The sequence below is a fragment of the Pseudophryne corroboree genome, chromosome 3 (assembly GCF_028390025.1).
Source record: "Pseudophryne corroboree isolate aPseCor3 chromosome 3, aPseCor3.hap2, whole genome shotgun sequence".
In the NCBI taxonomy this organism is placed as follows: Eukaryota; Metazoa; Chordata; class Amphibia; order Anura; family Myobatrachidae; genus Pseudophryne; species Pseudophryne corroboree.
The window spans coordinates 519,614,893-519,632,477 of record NC_086446.1 but is presented as its reverse complement, the minus strand read 5'-3'; the positions used below and the strand labels follow the sequence as shown (position 1 = coordinate 519,632,477).

At 44.5% G+C, this 17,585-nt stretch overlaps 1 protein-coding gene across 6 annotated transcripts in view; it reads right to left on the bottom strand.

Moving 5' to 3' along the window:
* BAIAP2 (BAR/IMD domain containing adaptor protein 2) overlaps window positions 1–17,585 on the bottom strand; it is a 455,453-nt gene that overhangs the window by 10,311 nt on the left and 427,557 nt on the right. The window contains exon 13 of one of the 6 annotated variants that reach the window (XM_063961090.1): window positions 10,629–10,672. The exons of the other annotated variants lie outside the window; for them this stretch is intronic. Within the exon in view, the coding sequence (XP_063817160.1) occupies window positions 10,645–10,672 (28 nt within the window). The 3' untranslated portion in view covers window positions 10,629–10,644. The remainder of the gene's footprint in view (window positions 1–10,628; window positions 10,673–17,585) is intronic. 6 annotated transcript variants of the gene reach the window in all.

Sequence of the window (17,585 nt, the reverse complement as noted above, 5' to 3'; positions counted from 1 at the left end):
TACTTTGATGTAGATATGTTTGATATGTATGCGGTTTTTTCCTTACTTCTGTACCATGTTTTGGAGGTATTTAATAAACATATTTGGAAAAGGAAAAAGGTCGACATGAGTTTCACGATTTTTTTTCTTTTTTGGAACCTTTTCATACTTAACGATCCATGTGGACTACGATTGGAACGGTAATCTGTGCCGAGCGAAGCGGTATCGGAGCAAAGGCACCATGCCCGAAGCATGGCGAGCGAACGCGGTGCACTAATTGGGGTTCCCGGTCACTCTACGAAGAAAACGACACTCATGTCGACCTTTTTCCATGTCGATCTTGTTTCTGTCGACCTTTTGTCCATGTCGACCTAAGGTGTGTCGACCAATTGGCGCCGACCTAAGGTGTTTCGACCTTTTTTTTGTCGACCTGGAGTCCCAGACCCGGATGTGCAATCCAGGTTCCCCCCTTTTTCCACTATATTTGTGTATATATTGTACACTGGAAGGCAAGGCTTCCTTCCCCCTGTATTGGCACTCCTCCCATCCACCCTCAGGTGTTTTAATTAGCTGGGTTCCTGCATTTCAGATCACACATTGATAAGGCCCTATTTAGAGGTAAGTCCTGAATAAATTTATAGAATGTATTAGGAATATTAGGGACCCATGTGATGAAGTCATCTGGCCGTGGTACATGAGCCCACATATTTGCGCAAATGCGTGCTAAGAACTTCAATTATACTCCATGTGAATTGTGAGGGTTTATTTAAATTATGTTTACTATCAGGGTTCCTAGTGCTAAGAGTGTGCATCTGCATCTCTCTTACTCCAGCATCTTTGTCGATTGACAGAGGCACGAAAAACCCTCTACACCTTTTCTATATATTCAGCTCATTCCAATTATTTCTATGGTGGGAATTTATCTTTCTGCATTGCTTTGCAAAATATAGGATTTTAATACCTACCGGTAAATCCTTTTCTCTTAGTCCGTAGAGGATGCTGGGGACTCCAAAAGGACCATGGGGTATAGACGGGATCCGCAGTAGACATGGGCACACTATAAGACTTTGAATGGGTGTGAACTGGCTCCTCCCTCTATGCCCCTCCTCCAGACTCCAGTTATAGAACTGTGCCCAGGGAGACTGACATTTTGAGGAAAGAATTTATTGTTTAAACACGGTGAGCGTCATACCAGCTCACACCTCAAACATGCCGCAGAACGTGGCATTCAATAGAACACCAGCCGACGGCATGAAAAATATACAGCAATATGCTGATCGAAAACGAAACACAACCTGTGTGTAAACACGACCAATAATAGTATACCGCATGCCATGGCATGAATAACGTCAGCAACAGACTGACTGAAAGGAAACACAACATGTGTAACCATCACCAATAACTGCAGATACAGTACGCACTGGGACGGGCGTCCAGCATCCTCTACGGACTAAGAGAAAAGGATTTACCGGTAGGTATTAAAATCCTATTTTCTCATACGTCCTAGAGGATGCTGGGGACTCCAAAAGGACCATGGGGTCTATACCAAAGCTCTAGAACGGGCGGGAGAGTGCGGATGACTCTGCAGCACCGATTGCCCAAACAAGAGGGCCTCAACAGCCAGGATATCAAACTTGTAGAATATTTGCAAAATTGTTTGAACCCGACGAAGCAGTTGCTCTGCAAGGCTATAAACAGAGACCCCTCGGGTAGCCGCCCAGGATGAGCCCACCTTCCTGGTAGAATGGGCCTTCACCGATTTCGGTAACGGCAAACCAGCCATAAAACAAGCAAGCTTAATTGTAATTCAGATCCAGCGTGCAATAGTCTGCTTGGAAGCAGGAACCCCAACCTTGTTGGGAGCATATAGGATAACAGATACTCCGTTTTCCTGATCTGAGCCAATCTGGCAACACAAATTCTCAAAGTTCCGACCACACCGAGATACTCCGATGTCACCCAGGCGTCAGTAGCCACCGGCACCACAATAGGTTGGTGTAAGTGAAAACGATGAAACCACTTTTGGCACAAACTGTTGCCAAGTTCTCAACTCCGCTCTATCTTCATGGAAGATTAAACAGGGTTCTTTTGAGACCAAACCGCCAATTCAGACACCCGCCTTGCAGATGCCAAGGTCAAGCGCATGACCACTTTTCAAGTGAGGAATTTCAACTTAACCATACTGAAAAGTTCAACCAAAGAAATTGCAGGAACTGCAACACCACGTAAAGATCCCATGGCGTCACAGAGGCACAAAGGGAGGATGTTAGACTCCTTTTACGAAAGTATTAAAACTCTGGAAAGGAGGCCAATTGTTTCTTGGAAAAAAAACGATAAGGCTGAAATCTGACCTCAATCGAGCCCAACCAAAGATCGCCTCCACACGATCTTGTAAGAAAAGAAGGGAGAAAACGATCCAACTGGAATTCTTCCGTAGGAACCTTCTTGGATTCACACCAAGACACAAAAATCCCCCCCCCCCCCCCCCCCAAATATGGTGGTAATGTTTTGACGTTACTTCTTTTCTGACTGAAAAAGAGTAGGGAAGACCTCACTGGAAATACCCTTCCGGGCTGGAATCCGACGTTCAATCTCCAAGTCGTCAATGGAAACCGTGGTAAGTCTAGGAACACACATGGCCCCTGCCATAACAGATCCTCTTGCAGAGGAAGAAGACAGGGATCTCCTATGAGTAATTTGCTTAAGATCCGGATACCATCCCTCCTTGACCAGTCTGGAACAAGGAGGATCATCTGAACTCATGTTCCTCTTATCTTTTAATATTTTTGGAAAGAGTGGAAGTAGAGGGAACACAGACCGACCGAAACACCCACGGTGTCACTAGGGTGTCCACCGCTAATGCCTGAATGGACCCCCGACCCGTAACAAAATTTCTGATTTTTTTTTTTTTGTGTGTGTCAAGGCAAGATGCCATCTGGTCTATGTTCGGAATTCTCCAAAGACTTATCATTTCTGTGAAAAACCGCTTGATGAAGACTCAACCCTCCTGAATGGAGAACGTGTCCGCCGAGGAAGTCTGCTTCCCAGTTGTCTACTCTTGGAACGAACATTGCTGACAGAACGTGTAAATGTTTTTGTCACCCAGCGGAAAATCTTTCTGGCTTCTGCCATTTCTTCTCCGGTTCTTGTCTATAGAAAACCGTTATAAACGGCCCTTAACTCTAGACCGTTAATGGGGCGACAAGTATCCTAACATGACACTTGTCCTCACTGAGAATTGCGCCGCTACCGCAGGAGCAACATACTGGTCTTGAAACCATGATTATCCCAGGTGGGAACCGGACCACTTGTCCAACAGGTCCCGCTAAATACTCAGGCCTGGAACCTGCCCACTGAATGGCCTCGTAGGCCCCAACCATCTTTTTTCAGCAACTGACTGTATCGACGGATTGACACCATTGCAGGTCTGCCAGACTCTGAATTCTCAGAGCTTCCCCTTTTTTTTGGAAGCAAAGAAACTCTTCTCAGTATTGCCTCTAATAATATTGCCCAAGCCGATCACTTCGTCGTTGGGACCAACAAGGATTCTGGCAAGTCCTGTTGTTGAAGAACTGTCAAGGAGAAAACAACGTTTCTCACCATTTGGCTTCTTGATCTCTCCATAATTCGGAGAGCGATCCAGTACAGAATAAATATGACTCCTTACTAACGAAGGAAACCCATCATACCGCCATCACCCTGGCGAAATGGTAACAATCCTGAATCGCAAACCTCAGGTAAGCATAAAGCGGAAGAAACCGTAATTAGACCTCCTTACTCCACTTTCAGAGTGGAGAACCCTGCCATGAGAGATTTCCTCATGAAGTTTAAGTAGGAAAATTTAGGATTTAACTGATCGAGTCGTCCGGCATCGGGAACACGAAAAAGCTTGAACAGCTTCTTCTTTTATGACCGGAACAGCAGGACAATGATCTGATCCAGACACAACTCTTGTATTGCGTCACATAGTCTACCTCCCTGTCATGAGGAGGATCGGTAAGGTTGATTTGAAAAAATCAGGGAGGGGAACGTCTGGAACTCCCATATGTCCCCCTAGGGACTCTATCTTTAACTTACTGGTCCATGTCCTTTCCAGGACTGACTGAAGAGTTTTAGACGAGGTCCAACCTGTGTGGGCCCCCCGCAAGATAGACCCAACGTCCCACGATGGACGTGGCAGAAAAAATGGATGATTTCTGCACCTGTGAACCTGAAAAGGCAGCTGACCTCTTACCTTTTTTACCTTCCTTTACCTGCAAAGAAAGAGGAATCCTTATCTATTCGGTCGAAATGACTGCATACTACAACAATGCGTCACCAACCGTTGTGAGGGAACATAGGGCAAGAAAGGTAAACTTACCCGTGGCACCTGCCGAGAGCATAATAACAAGGCCATCACCAACCAGGCTTCCCTTCATGGGGAAGAGACTCTACTTCTTTTCGGATTCAGCCTTTGCATCTGTTTGGTGAAACCACAACGCATTCCTAGCCGAGACCGCCATGGAAGTGGCCCGCGCACCCAAGAGTCTCATCCCTTGTAGTCGCACGGTAGTATGTTGCAATGTTTTAGACATGACCCAACTCAAGGAGTAACACATCTCTCCTCAGGGTAATTATATCGGATGACCAAGTAACCGACCATTCCTGAACACAATCACTCCCCCCTGCGCATGCAATGCAAGTATAATCAAAGCATATAATTAAAATATCACTTAGCTTCCTGTAAACGATCCTTTGTGACAGGGCCCCGTGCAGAACAGGGGTTGACTCTCACTTTATTCTATCCATGGCGGGAAAAGAATAAACACTCGGAATCCTCGTGATGATTTGAAACCATCTGGTCACGGCTGACCTAGTGTTATCGAACAGAGCGACCAGCACATGAGAAGGAAAAGTTTACTTCAGCATTCATTATAAAAAAAATTGTATAAATATACACATTTAAATACACATATATCCATATATACACGTATCTCATATATATATATATATATATATCAGGAACAGCATAATGCGTTCATAATGTTTATGAACATGTACTGAATGCCGATGTTGTGGCTCTAATCAGGAAGCATTATGGTCGACATAAGACATAGTAGTCGTGTCGACAACAGGGAGTAGTAACTGGGCAAAATAACATCTTTTGCGACCCGAGGGGTCTGAGGGAAATATATGCATAATTTTAATATTACGCCCCCATTTACCACGTCTGTGCTCGAGCTACAGATCAATGCAACTGTACCATATATATACACAAATATATACAGGTATAGCCTTTTTTTTTTTTTTTTCAAATTGCATCACATCATAATAATAATTTATACCCAGTCATATTAGTTTGGTGCCGACAGGGTCACCCACATACGTCTGTCTCTCCCATATAGTTTCTTCTTTGGAAAAGCTTACAACTACTGACATGCTGACACTTAATCTCATGAATCAAGTAACATCAGGAGTCGGCGGTGCCGACAGAGGGATTCCCATAGCCGTTTGTGGTAGAGCACTCACACACGCCGACACACGTGTACTAAACACCCACCGACATTACACTGACTCTAATGGGTAGATCCCAGTATCTGACAGGGAAAAAACACATAAAACGTACGTTCACCAACACATCTACCACACGCTATATATATATATATATATCTATATATCTATATATATATATCTATATATATATCTATATATATATATATAATTCGTGATGGTCAATTTATAAAAATCTGAAAAATAGCCCCACTCAGTGAGAAGCTCAAAAAATGATTCGTATATATCCCCAAAAGGACCACAGATTCCAGTGTGCTCTCCCAAAGTGCGAGTGAGTCTTGCACTTTGGGAGAGCACACAGGAGCACACTGGAATCTGTGGTCCTTTTGGGGATATATACGAATCATTTTTTGAGCTTCTCCCTGAGTGGGGCTATTTTTCAGATTTTTATAAATTGACATTCACGAATTAAGACAGAAGTCTTTCAAACTTTTAAAATTGTCATACAAACCTGTACTGGTAAATGGTCTAAGGACCTGAAGATTTATGTGATTGTCATTTTGGAGTATATAGCTGTATTGATCACCCCTCTGAAGAAGTCCGCTAAGGACGAAACGCGTCAGGGTGGAAGAGAGAATATATACCTTTCATTTTATCATCTGACACTCATCAATGTTATGTGTTTGTGAAAGGGTCATCTCTTTTAGCAATATGTGCTTTTAATAAATTGTTATTTATTCATTGATGTGGTCAATTGTTTGGCTGGTTAAGCAAAGAAGTGATTATTAGCGCCATCTGATACATTGTTTTGGAGGTAGTTTGGTCGGGTCCTGGCTAACAGCAGGACCGTTTCAGAAGGCAGCAATTTTACAGTGCAGGATAAGGGTGTTCCTGGTTTTATATATATATATATATATATGTATATATATATATCTTTATTTTTAGCACTAAACAACTGTGCCCCCTTCCCCCCAGTTTTACACAGTGAGCTGTGCAACAGTGTTTTGGCGGGACCAGCATCTCAGAGGAGAAAATGCTGCTGGATAGAGTGTTGAGGGCTAAGCCACACCCCCTTATCAGTCCCGCTATTTACATTATTATACTGGCGGGGGTCTGTATACAGTGCCTATGCACTGTATACCACTTTGCCAGGCTATAAACATGAGGTATATTGCTGCCCAGGGCGCCCCCCCTGCGCCCTGCACCCTTGTAGTGCCGCTTGTGTGTGGGAGCAATGGCGCGCAGCGCGACCGCTGCGCGTTACCTCAGACTCTGAAGTCTTCTGCCGTCACTGAAGTCTTCTGTTCTTCCTTTACTCACCCGGCTTCTTTCTTCTGGCTCTGTGAGGGGGTTGACGGTGCGGCTCCGGGAACAAGCAGCTAGGCGCACCAAGTGATCGAACCCTCTGGAGCTAATGGTGTCCAGTAGCCTAAGAAGCAGAGCCCTTGAACTCAGAAGAAGTAGGTCTGCTACTCTCCCCTCACTCCCACGAAGCAGAGAGCCTGTAGCCAGCAGGTCTCCCTGAAAATAATAAACCTAACAAAGTCTTTTCAGAGAAACTTAGGAGAGCTCCCCTAGTGTGTGTCCAGTCTCTCTGGGCACAGAACCTAACTGGAGTCTGGAGGAGGTGCATAGAGGGAGGAGCCAGTTCACACCCATTCAAAGTCTTATAGTGTGCCCATGTCTCCTGCAGATCCCATCTATACCCCATGGTCCTTTTGGAGTCCCCAGCATCCTCTAGGACGCATGAGAAATCTGCATATTGGTGGTCCTACTCCATATTTTGCAAGACAACCATTACACTGCCTAACTCCTCCCTTTGTGCAGAACAAACTTACACTCCTCTACAAGTGTAGTTATCTCACTTTGGTGGACACTATGCCCACATCAATCATGTGGCACCAGGATCCTATACTACATGTTGCCCATTTTGTTCATAACTACTGTATGTGGAGGAAATTGAAAAATTATTGTCCAAATCTTTAGTAACGTAAATGATCCACAATTCCATAAAAGTTGCCTACAAACTCAAGACCCAATATCTGAAAATTTACATTAACATAAAACTTGCCTTAAGTAATCTACCACAGACCTAGTATAACCCAAACCCAACATTTCAGACCTGGCAATTAATGGAGCAGCGATGATACATAATTAAACTATTTGAAACTGGTCTATTTAAATAACAGATCAGTGCACCAGAGCATAATTCAACACTACATAAAGCATATGTTTTCCATTTTCTTTGACGTAATCATAACTTTCTCTGTAATACAGAGAACTGTCCTCATCTCTAACTGAGACCCATTTCAGACTGGCGGCCCCGAACCGGGTTATTGCCGGGTTGGTGACGTCACCGCCGACACATCCCAATGCAGTGCTTGGAAAGGAGGAGATTATCTCCAAGCGCCACCTCTTCCTATGCAGTGAACAGGTACCGGGTCACAATAACCCGGTTTACCCGTTCACATTGCTCCGTGAGACAGGTTGAACCAGTGTGCAACCCCAACCACGCCCCCTACCCGGGTTGAAATGCTGGTCGAACTGGATTATTTCAACCTGGTGCTTTCACACTGCACAATGTCCTGGGTTGCTGTGCGTTCAAGTGCAATAATCCGGGATATTTATGGCAATGTGAACGGGGTGTAACACTATGTTTTCAGTATTGCCACAGAGCACATGTGGGCTTGTTTTAAAATGGGAAATGTACAGACTGTATGTGGATCTTTCAAAGAGCCCACAGTTAAGGCCATATATATATATATATATATATATATATATATATATATATATATATATATATATATATATATATTTATTTGGGCACTGACTATTTGTGTTATTTTAGCTGTTTACCAAAACCTATTTAAATTAGTTATATAATTAAATTAGGTTTTAAAGTGCAAACTATCCGCTTTATTCACATCTAAATTGGAAGGGTTTAGGAAGACTCTGGTGAACTCTGCAACACAAAAAGACCTAGACCTTCACTGAAGACAACAGTGGTGGATGATCGCAGGATCCTTCCCATAATAAAGTAAAAATCACTTAACATCATCCAACCAAGTAAAGAAACGTTCTTCTGGCGGTAGGCATATCATTATCCAGGCCTACATAAAGAATACTTCATGAGAACAAACACAGCCTCAATAAAAAGGCCAGATTAGACTGAGCAGGCTTTCTTTTTTAGAGGATTTTTTGGTAGTTCTAATGCATCAGCCTTTGGACAGATGAAACTAAAATCAACCTGTACCAGAATAATTAGAAGAAAAAAATGGAATGGCTAATGATCGGCAGCATACCACATCTATAAAGCACTGTGGAGGCAGTGTGATGGCACAGTCAAGCGTGGCTTCTAATGGCACAGAGTCACTAGTGTTTATTGATGATGTGACTGAAGCAGCAGATTAATTCTGAAAAGGTACACTATCTGCTTAGATTCAGTTGAAATCTGCAATTACATTGATTGTCCATCTGTACTGTGAAGCCCCGTCCAATGACCCAAAACATACTGTGAAAGCAACCTCAGGAGTTTAATTCTGCAGTGACCAAGTCAATCACCTGATCTCAACCATTGAGCATGCATTTCGCTTGCTGAATACAAAACTAAAGGCGGAAAGACCCACATGCAAACAACTGAAGACAGCTGTAGTAAGGGCCTGGCAAAGCATAACAGAGGAGGAAACCCAGCATTTGGTGATGTCCATGGGTTCCAGACTTCAGGCAGTCATTGCCTGAAAAGGATTCGACAAAGTATTGAAATTTAACATTTTATGATTATGATAGTTTGTCCAATTACATTTCAGCCCCTAAAAAATACTGGACAGTGAATAAATATTGTTGCAATTCCCAATCATTTTAGACCATATGTTTTTGTTCAACTCATTGAATGAAAGCTGAAAGTCTGCACTTCAATTACATCTCCTTTGTTTAATTTCAAATCCATTGAAATGGACATGATTTTTATAATTTTGGCTCTGTTTCCATCGTTTAGTGTCCAAATATATATGGATGGAACGGGCATGTCAATATACACTGGCGTTCTGATATACGGTTGTGTTCAGTATACAGTAAACTCAGATTAATAGAAACTCACAGCATGGATCCTAATTCATCAATAAGTCAAGAGGAAACATCCCGACTGCTTTTAGTAAATGGCCAATGCTCTACAAATAGAACAGGTAAGTTCTTCTTACTTATGTTACCAAACTGATCTTTTATGGATCTAACATGCAGAGTGCCAATCAAAACTAATGAGATAATTGGTTGATAAGCAGGTACAGTAATTAACAAGTACATTGATTTTGGGACTGGGCTGGAGGCAGAAAACACTGTACTAGCAACAAAGAATGCTTTGACAGTCACACATTTTTATGACACAATTATGTTTTGTCTACTCACATTGGATAGAGGTAGAACAGTAGGTTTGACAGACACCAGAATTAGGGAAATGTGGGTTATCACAAACCGTTATGAGACACCATGTAAAACAGGGTTGTCCAACACAAAAGTTGATATTCGTGCAGCCAAGACTTGAGGATCTGGCTGTATTAACAGTAGTTGGCAACATACAAGAACCTTAGTGAGTAGTTGGCACCATAAAAGAACCTTCGTGAGATGTTGGATAGGAGACCGTCCCAAATAAGTGTTAGGAGGGCAAATAAGATGGAAGCACCAAGTGTAGAATGTTGGTTGAATGATGGGATACAAGTGCTCTACCTTAACTGCCAGGCACTACCCATTACTAGGGCAGAATATAAGGGACATTACAACTTGTATAAAATGCAAAAGAAATCATTTGCCATAAATTTTGGTTTGCACATTAACTATTCCAAATGTTAATGGCATGGCTTTTAAAATACAAGTTACCTTATAATTCTGCTAATAACCTAGATAAATATGAACATAGTAGATGTTTGATATGCTATCAACATTTGCTGTGAAGCTGAAGATACTATCATCCCACATTATGAAAACAAGATGACAGTGTCCTTTAATGGCGTTAGAGGAATTATCTACCCATAATATTATATACTGTATTACAATCTCGCATCCTCTTATGAGGTGTCTGGTGTGGACTAGGTGTATCCCAGCAGCCAGAGCAGAGCACAGACACCAGGTTAAGAATATACCGTTATGTTTAACACATAAAAACTTACTAACTGCAGAGACCTCTCAAAACCTTGCAAATTCAGCTTCCAAGCTGCAACACAAACAGAAATGTGGTTTTATAACATGTGAGTGTGGTGGGGAGTCTGTTAGAGAAGGAATACAGGTACTGGAACAGGTCTCCTCACAGGGCACGGTCTGTTCCTGTGTCTCTGAAGAATAAGTAAACATATTGTTCTTTACTGCAGTTACCATTTACTGGATAGGGAGGGGGAGAGTGATGAGTAACCCTGCGGCTGAATTAAGCAAAGAACAAAATGTACATAGGTGGGCAGAGTCTGTATGAAAGACAATTCACCTCTGGTTCATTCATGGTCATTGACAGTCTTCATCAAACACTACATATATTTTGCATATGACGTTTGCTTCTTTTGTTGGAAAAATATAATAATGGCTTTTTTATTCTGGAGGGTTTAAAAAATGTTTTTGTTATTGTGGGAAGGGGGGAGAGGGGGGTGTAAACGCAGTCTAATAACCCCGTTTCCCAGACTAGTGCTGATATCGCAAAAGGCATCCAAATTTACTGTTTTTACTGGTGACCTAAATTAAATTCTGATACTTCACCAAAAAGTAATCGTTACTGGAGCTTTTTTTGATCATGACAGAGCAGCTTGATTGAATAGCTGCAGCATTTATCCAATTAGGAGCTGTGTCAGGGCAACATAATTGTGCTTTTGTTGTTATTTCATGTACAATGACAAGAGTTAAGTTACAATATATGGGTCTGGGACTCCAGGTCGACAACAAAAAGGTCGACGCCAATTGGTCGACACACCTTAGGTCGACATGGGCAAAAGGTCGACATGGGCAAAAGGTCGACATGAGTTTTTTTTGTGTCATTTTCTTCGTAGTGTGACCGGGAACCCCAATTAGTGCACCGCTTCGCTCGCCATGCTTAGGGCATGGTGCCTTCGCTCCGCTCAGATTACCGTTCCAATCGTTGTCCACGTGGATCGTTAAGTATGAAAAGGTTCCAAAAAAGAAAAATTGTGAAAAACTCATGTCGACCTTTTTCCATGTCGACCTTGTTCCTGTCGACCTTTTGTCCATGTCGACCAATTGGCGTCGACCTAAGGTGTGTCGACCTTTTTGTTGTCGACCTGGAGTCCGGATACCACAATTAATAGCACGCCTTCTCCCTGCAAACAAGAAAATAAAAATAATATGAAACCATATTAATATTCCGTTTTCTAGCCTGGTAGGAGGACTGTTCATCTCCAGTGCACCCTCTGTTGAACAGAAGCAAAGGGTTAAGTAGTTTGTATGTATTGAACTAAAGCTCAGTGAGCCCTCTGCTGGCCATGGAGAGTGCATCACTTGGGGAACATGCGGCAGACATACAAGACCGATATACAAAAGGAAACCTTCAAATACAACAGGTATCAGACTCCAATGCAAGGTGCCCAGGGTTTACGTGCAGATCACATTAAAAATATACGAAACCAGTAAGAAATAGTGACCAAATAATACTGATTAACGCATGTAAAAAAATCTGTTCACAGCAAGTGTATTTCAGCTGAAAATCACTAGCTGCACTAATATACTAGAATACAATGCCACATATTTCAGGACTACGGTGTAAAACAGCTGTGTTCAACTTTTTCTTTACTTTGTAAATACTTGGGAATTAAAGTCTCAAAGTTATGTAACCCCTGAGTGTCAGAGTGCTACTGCTCAGCGACCACAGGTGTTACTGTACTGAAAATCCTTGTGTCAGTGCAGCATCTCAAGTGTCAAGGTGCCATTGCTATGGATCTCTAAAAGAAGCTTTTCCAATAGGAAATATTGCATATTGCAGTATTCCTGAGCTTCCAGCTCATCGATTTCGCACCTCCGCTGTAAAAAGTATAGGAAGGCAAATATAAACATAAAAAATAAGAATTTACTTACCGATAATTCTATTTCTCGTAGTCCGTAGTGGATGCTGGGGACTCCGTAAGGACCATGGGGAATAGCGGCTCCGCAGGAGACTGGGCACATCTAAAGAAAGCTTTAGGACTATCTGGTGTGCACTGGCTCCTCCCCCTATGACCCTCCTCCAAGCCTCAGTTAGGATACTGTGCCCGGACGAGCGTACACAATAAGGAAGGATTTTGAATCCCGGGTAAGACTCATACCAGCCACACCAATCACACCGTACAACTTGTGATCTGAACCCAGTTAACAGCATGATAACAGAGGAGCCTCTAGAAAAGATGGCTCACTACAGCAATAACCCGATTTTTTTGGTAACAATAACTATGTACCAGTATTGCAGACAATCCGCACTTGGGATGGGCGCCCAGCATCCACTACGGACTACGAGAAATAGAATTATCGGTAAGTAAATTCTTATTTTCTCTAACGTCCTAAGTGGATGCTGGGGACTCCGTAAGGACCATGGGGATTATACCAAAGCTCCCAAACGGGCGGGAGAGTGCGGATGACTCTGCAGCACCAATTGAGAGAACTCCAGGTCCTCCTCAGCCAGGGTATCAATTTTGTAGAATTTTACAAACGTATTTGCTCCTGACCAAGTAGCTGCTCGGCAAAGTTGTAAAGCAGAGACCCCTCGGGCAGCCGCCCAAGATGAGCCCACCTTCCTTGTGGAGTGGGCATTTACAGATTTTTGGCTGTGGCAGGCCTGCCACAGAATGTGCAAGCTGAATTGTACTACAAATCCAACGAGCGATAGTCTGCTTAGAAGCAGGAGCACCCAGCTTGTTGGGTGCATACAGGATAAACAGCGAGTCAGATTTTCTGACTCCAACCGTCCTGGAAACATATATTTTCAGGGCCCTGACAACGTCTAGCAACTTGGAGTCCTCCAAGTCCCTAGTAGCCGCAGGCACCACAATAGGTTGGTTCAGGTGAAACGCTGAAACCACCTTAGGGAGAAACTGAGGACGAGTCCTCAATTCCGCCCTGTCCGAATGGAAAATCAGATAAGGGCTTTTACAGGATAAAGCCGCCAATTCTGACACGCGCCTGGCCCAGGCCAGGGCCAACAGCATGACCACTTTCCATGTGAGATATTTTAACTCCACAGATTTAAGTGGTTCAAACCAATGTGACTTTTGGAACCCAAAAAACTACATTGAGATCCCAAAGTGCCACTGGAGGCACAAAAGGAGGCTGTTTATGCAGTACCCCTTTTACAAACGTCTGAACTTCAGGGACTGAAGCTAGTTCTTTTTGGAAGAAAATTGACAGGGCCGAAATTTTAATTTTAATGGACCCCAATTTCAGGCCCATAGACACTCCTGTTTGCAGGAAATGTAGGAATCGACCCAGTTGAATTTCCTCCGTCGGGCCTTACTGGCCTCGCACCACGCAACATATTTTCGCCAAATGCGGTGATAATGTTTTGCGGTTACATCCTTCCTGGCTTTGATCAGGATAGGGATGACTTCATCCGGAATGCCTTTTTTCCTTCAGGATCCGGCGTTCAACCGCCATGCCGTCAAACGCAGCCGCGGTAAGTCTTGGAACAGACAGGGTCCTTGTTGGAGCAGGTCCCTTCTTAGAGGTAGAGGCCACGGATCCTCCGTGAGCCATCTCTTGAAGTTCCGGTTACCAAGTCCTTCTTGGCCAATCCGGAGCCACGAATATAGTGCTTACTCCTCTCCATCTTATCAATCTCAGTACCTTGGGTATGAGAGGCAGAGGAGGGAACACATACACTGACTGGTACACCCACGGTGTTACCAGAGCGTCTACAGCTATTGCCTGAGGGTCCCTTGACCTGGCGCAATACCTGTCGAGTTTTTCCCAACGGTTTATAATCATGTGGAAGACTTCTGGGTGAAGTCCCCACTCTCCCGGGTGGAGGTCGTGCTGAGGAAGTCTGCTTCCCAGTTGTCCACTCCCGGAATGAATACTGCTGACCGTGCTATCACATGATTTTCCGCCCAGCGAAGAATCCTTGCAGCTTCTGCCATTGCCCTCCTGCTTCTTGTGCCACCCTGTCTGTTTACGTGGGTGACTGCCGTGATGTTGTCCGACTGGATCAACACCGGCTGACCTTGAAGCAGAGGTCTTGCTAAGCTTAGAGCATTGTAAATGGCCCTTAGCTTCAGGATATTTATCTGAAGTGATGTCTCCAGGCTTGACCATAAGCCCTGGATATTCCTTCCCTGTGTGACTGCTCCCCAGCCTCGCAGGCTGGCATCCGTGGTCACCAGGACCCAGTCCTGAATGCCGAATCTGCGGCCCTCTAGAAGATGAGCACTCTGCAACCACCACAGGAGGGACACCCTTGTCCTTGGTGACAGGGTTATCCGCTGATGCATCTGAAGATGCGACCCGGACCATTTGTCCAGCAGGTCCCACTGGAAAGTTCTTGCGTGGAATCTGCCGAATGGGATTGCTTCGTAGGAAGCCACCATTTTACCCAGAACCCTTGTGCATTGATGCACTGAGACTTGGCTCGGTTTTAGGAGGTTCCTGACTAGCTCGGATAACTCCCTGGCTTTCCCCTCCGGGAGAAACACCTTTTTCTGGACTGTGTCCAGGATCATCCCTAGGAACAGAAGACAAGTCGTCGGAACCAGCTGCGATTTTGGAATATTGAGAATCCAATCGTGCTGCCGCAACACTACCTGAGATAGTGCTACACCGACCTCCAACTGTTCCCTGGATCTTACCCTTATCAGGGAATCGTCCAAGTAAGGGATAACTAAAATTCCCTTCCTTCGAAGGAATATCATCATTTCGGCCATTACCTTGGTAAAGACCCGGGGTGCCGTGGACCATCCATACGGCAGCGTCTGAACTGATAGTGACAGTTCTGTACCATAAACCTGAGGTACCCTTGGTGAGAAGGGTAAATTTTGACATGAAGGTAAGCATCCTTGATGTCCCGAGACATCATGTAGTCCCCTTCTTCCAGGTTCGCAATCACTGCTCTGAGTGACTCAATCTTGAATTTGAATCTCTGTATGTAAGTGTTCAAAGATTTTAGATTTAGAATCGGTCTCACCGAGCCGTCCGGCTTCGGTACCACAACAGTGTGGAATAATACCCCGTTCCCTGTTGCAGGAGGGGTACCTTGATTATCACCTGCTGGGAATACAGCTTGTGAATGGCTTCCAAAACTGTCTCCCTGTCAGAAGGAGACATCGGTAAAGCCGACTTTAGGAAAACGGCGAGGGGGAGACGTCTCGAATTCTAATTTGTACCCCTGAGATATCACCTGGAGGATCCAGGGGTCTACTTGCGAGTGAGCCCACTGCGCGCTGAAATTCATTGAGACGGGCCCCCCACCGTGCCTGATTCTGCTTGTAAAGCCCCAGCGTCATACTGAGGGCTTGGCAGAGGCGGGAGAGGGTTTCTGTTCCTGGGAACTGGCTGATTTCTGCAGCCTTTTTCCTCTCCCTCTGTCACGGGGCAGAAATGAGGAACATTTTGCCCGCTTGTCCACGAAAAGACTGCGCCTGATAATACGGCGTCTTCTCATGTTGAGAGGCGACCTGGGGTACAAACGTGGATTTCCCAGCTGTTGCCGTGGCCACCAGGTCTGAAAGACCGACCCCAAATAACTCCTCCCCTTATTAAGGCAATACTTCCAAATGCCGTTTGGAATACGCATCACCTGACCACTGACGTGTCCATAACCCTCTACTGGTAGAAATGGACAACGCACTTAGACTTGATGCCAGTCGGCAAATATTCCGCTGTGCATCACGCATATATAGAAATGCATCTTTTAAATGCTCTATAGGCAAAATATACTGTCCCTATCTAGGGTATCAATATTTTCAGTCAGGGAATCCGACCACGCCAACCCAGCACTGCACATCCAGGCTGAGGCGATTGCTGGTCGCAGTATAACACCAGTATGTGTGTAAATACATTTTAGGATACCCTCCTGCTTTCTATCAGCAGGATCCTTAAGGGCGGCCATCTCAGGAGAGGGTAGAGCCCTTACAAGCGTGTGAGCGCTTTATCCACCCTAGGGGGTGTTTCCCAACGCACCCTAACCTCTGGCGGGAAAGGATATAATGCCAATAACATTTTAGAAATTATCAGTTGTTATCGGGGGAAAACCACGCATCATCACACACCTCATTTAATTTCTCAGATTCAGGAAAACTACAGGTAGTTTTTCCTCACCGAACATAATACCCCTTTTTGGTGGTACTCGTATTATCAGAAATGTGTAAAACATTTTTCATTGCCTCAATCATGTAACGTGTGGCCCTACTGGAAGTCACATTTGTCTCTTCACCGTCGACACTGGAGTCAGTATCCGTGTCGGCGTCTATATCTGCCATCTGAGGTAACGGGCGCTTTAGAGCCCCTGACGGCCTATGAGACGTCTGGACAGGCACAAGCTGAGTAGCCGGCTGTCTCATGTCAACCACTGTCTTTTATACAGAGCTGACACTGTCACGTAATTCCTTCCAACAGTTCATCCACTCAGGTGTCGACCCCCTAGGGGGTGACATCACTATTACAGGCAATCTGCTCCGTCTCCACATCATTTTTCTCCTCATACATGTCGACACAAACGTACCGACATACAGCACACACACAGGGAATGCTCTGATAGAGGACAGGACCCCACTAGCCCTTTGGGGAGACAGAGGGAGAGTTTGCCAGCACACACCAAAGCGCTATATATATACAGGGATAACCTTATATAAGTGTTTTTCCCCTTATAGCTGCTGTATTGTTAATACTGCGCCTAATTAGTGCCCCCCTCTCTTTTTTAACCCTTTCTGTAGTGTAGTGACTGCAGGGGAGAGCCAGGGGAGCTTCCCTCCAACGGAGCTGTGAGGGAAAATGGCGCCAGTGTGCCGAGATAGGCTCCGCCCCTTTTTCGCGGACTTTTCTCCTGCTTTTTTATGGATTCTGGCAGGGGTTAAAATTCATCCATATAGCCCTGGGGGCTATATGTGATGTATTTTCGCCAGCCAAGGTGTTTTTATTGCTGCTCAGGGCGCCCCCCCCTAGCGCCCTGCACC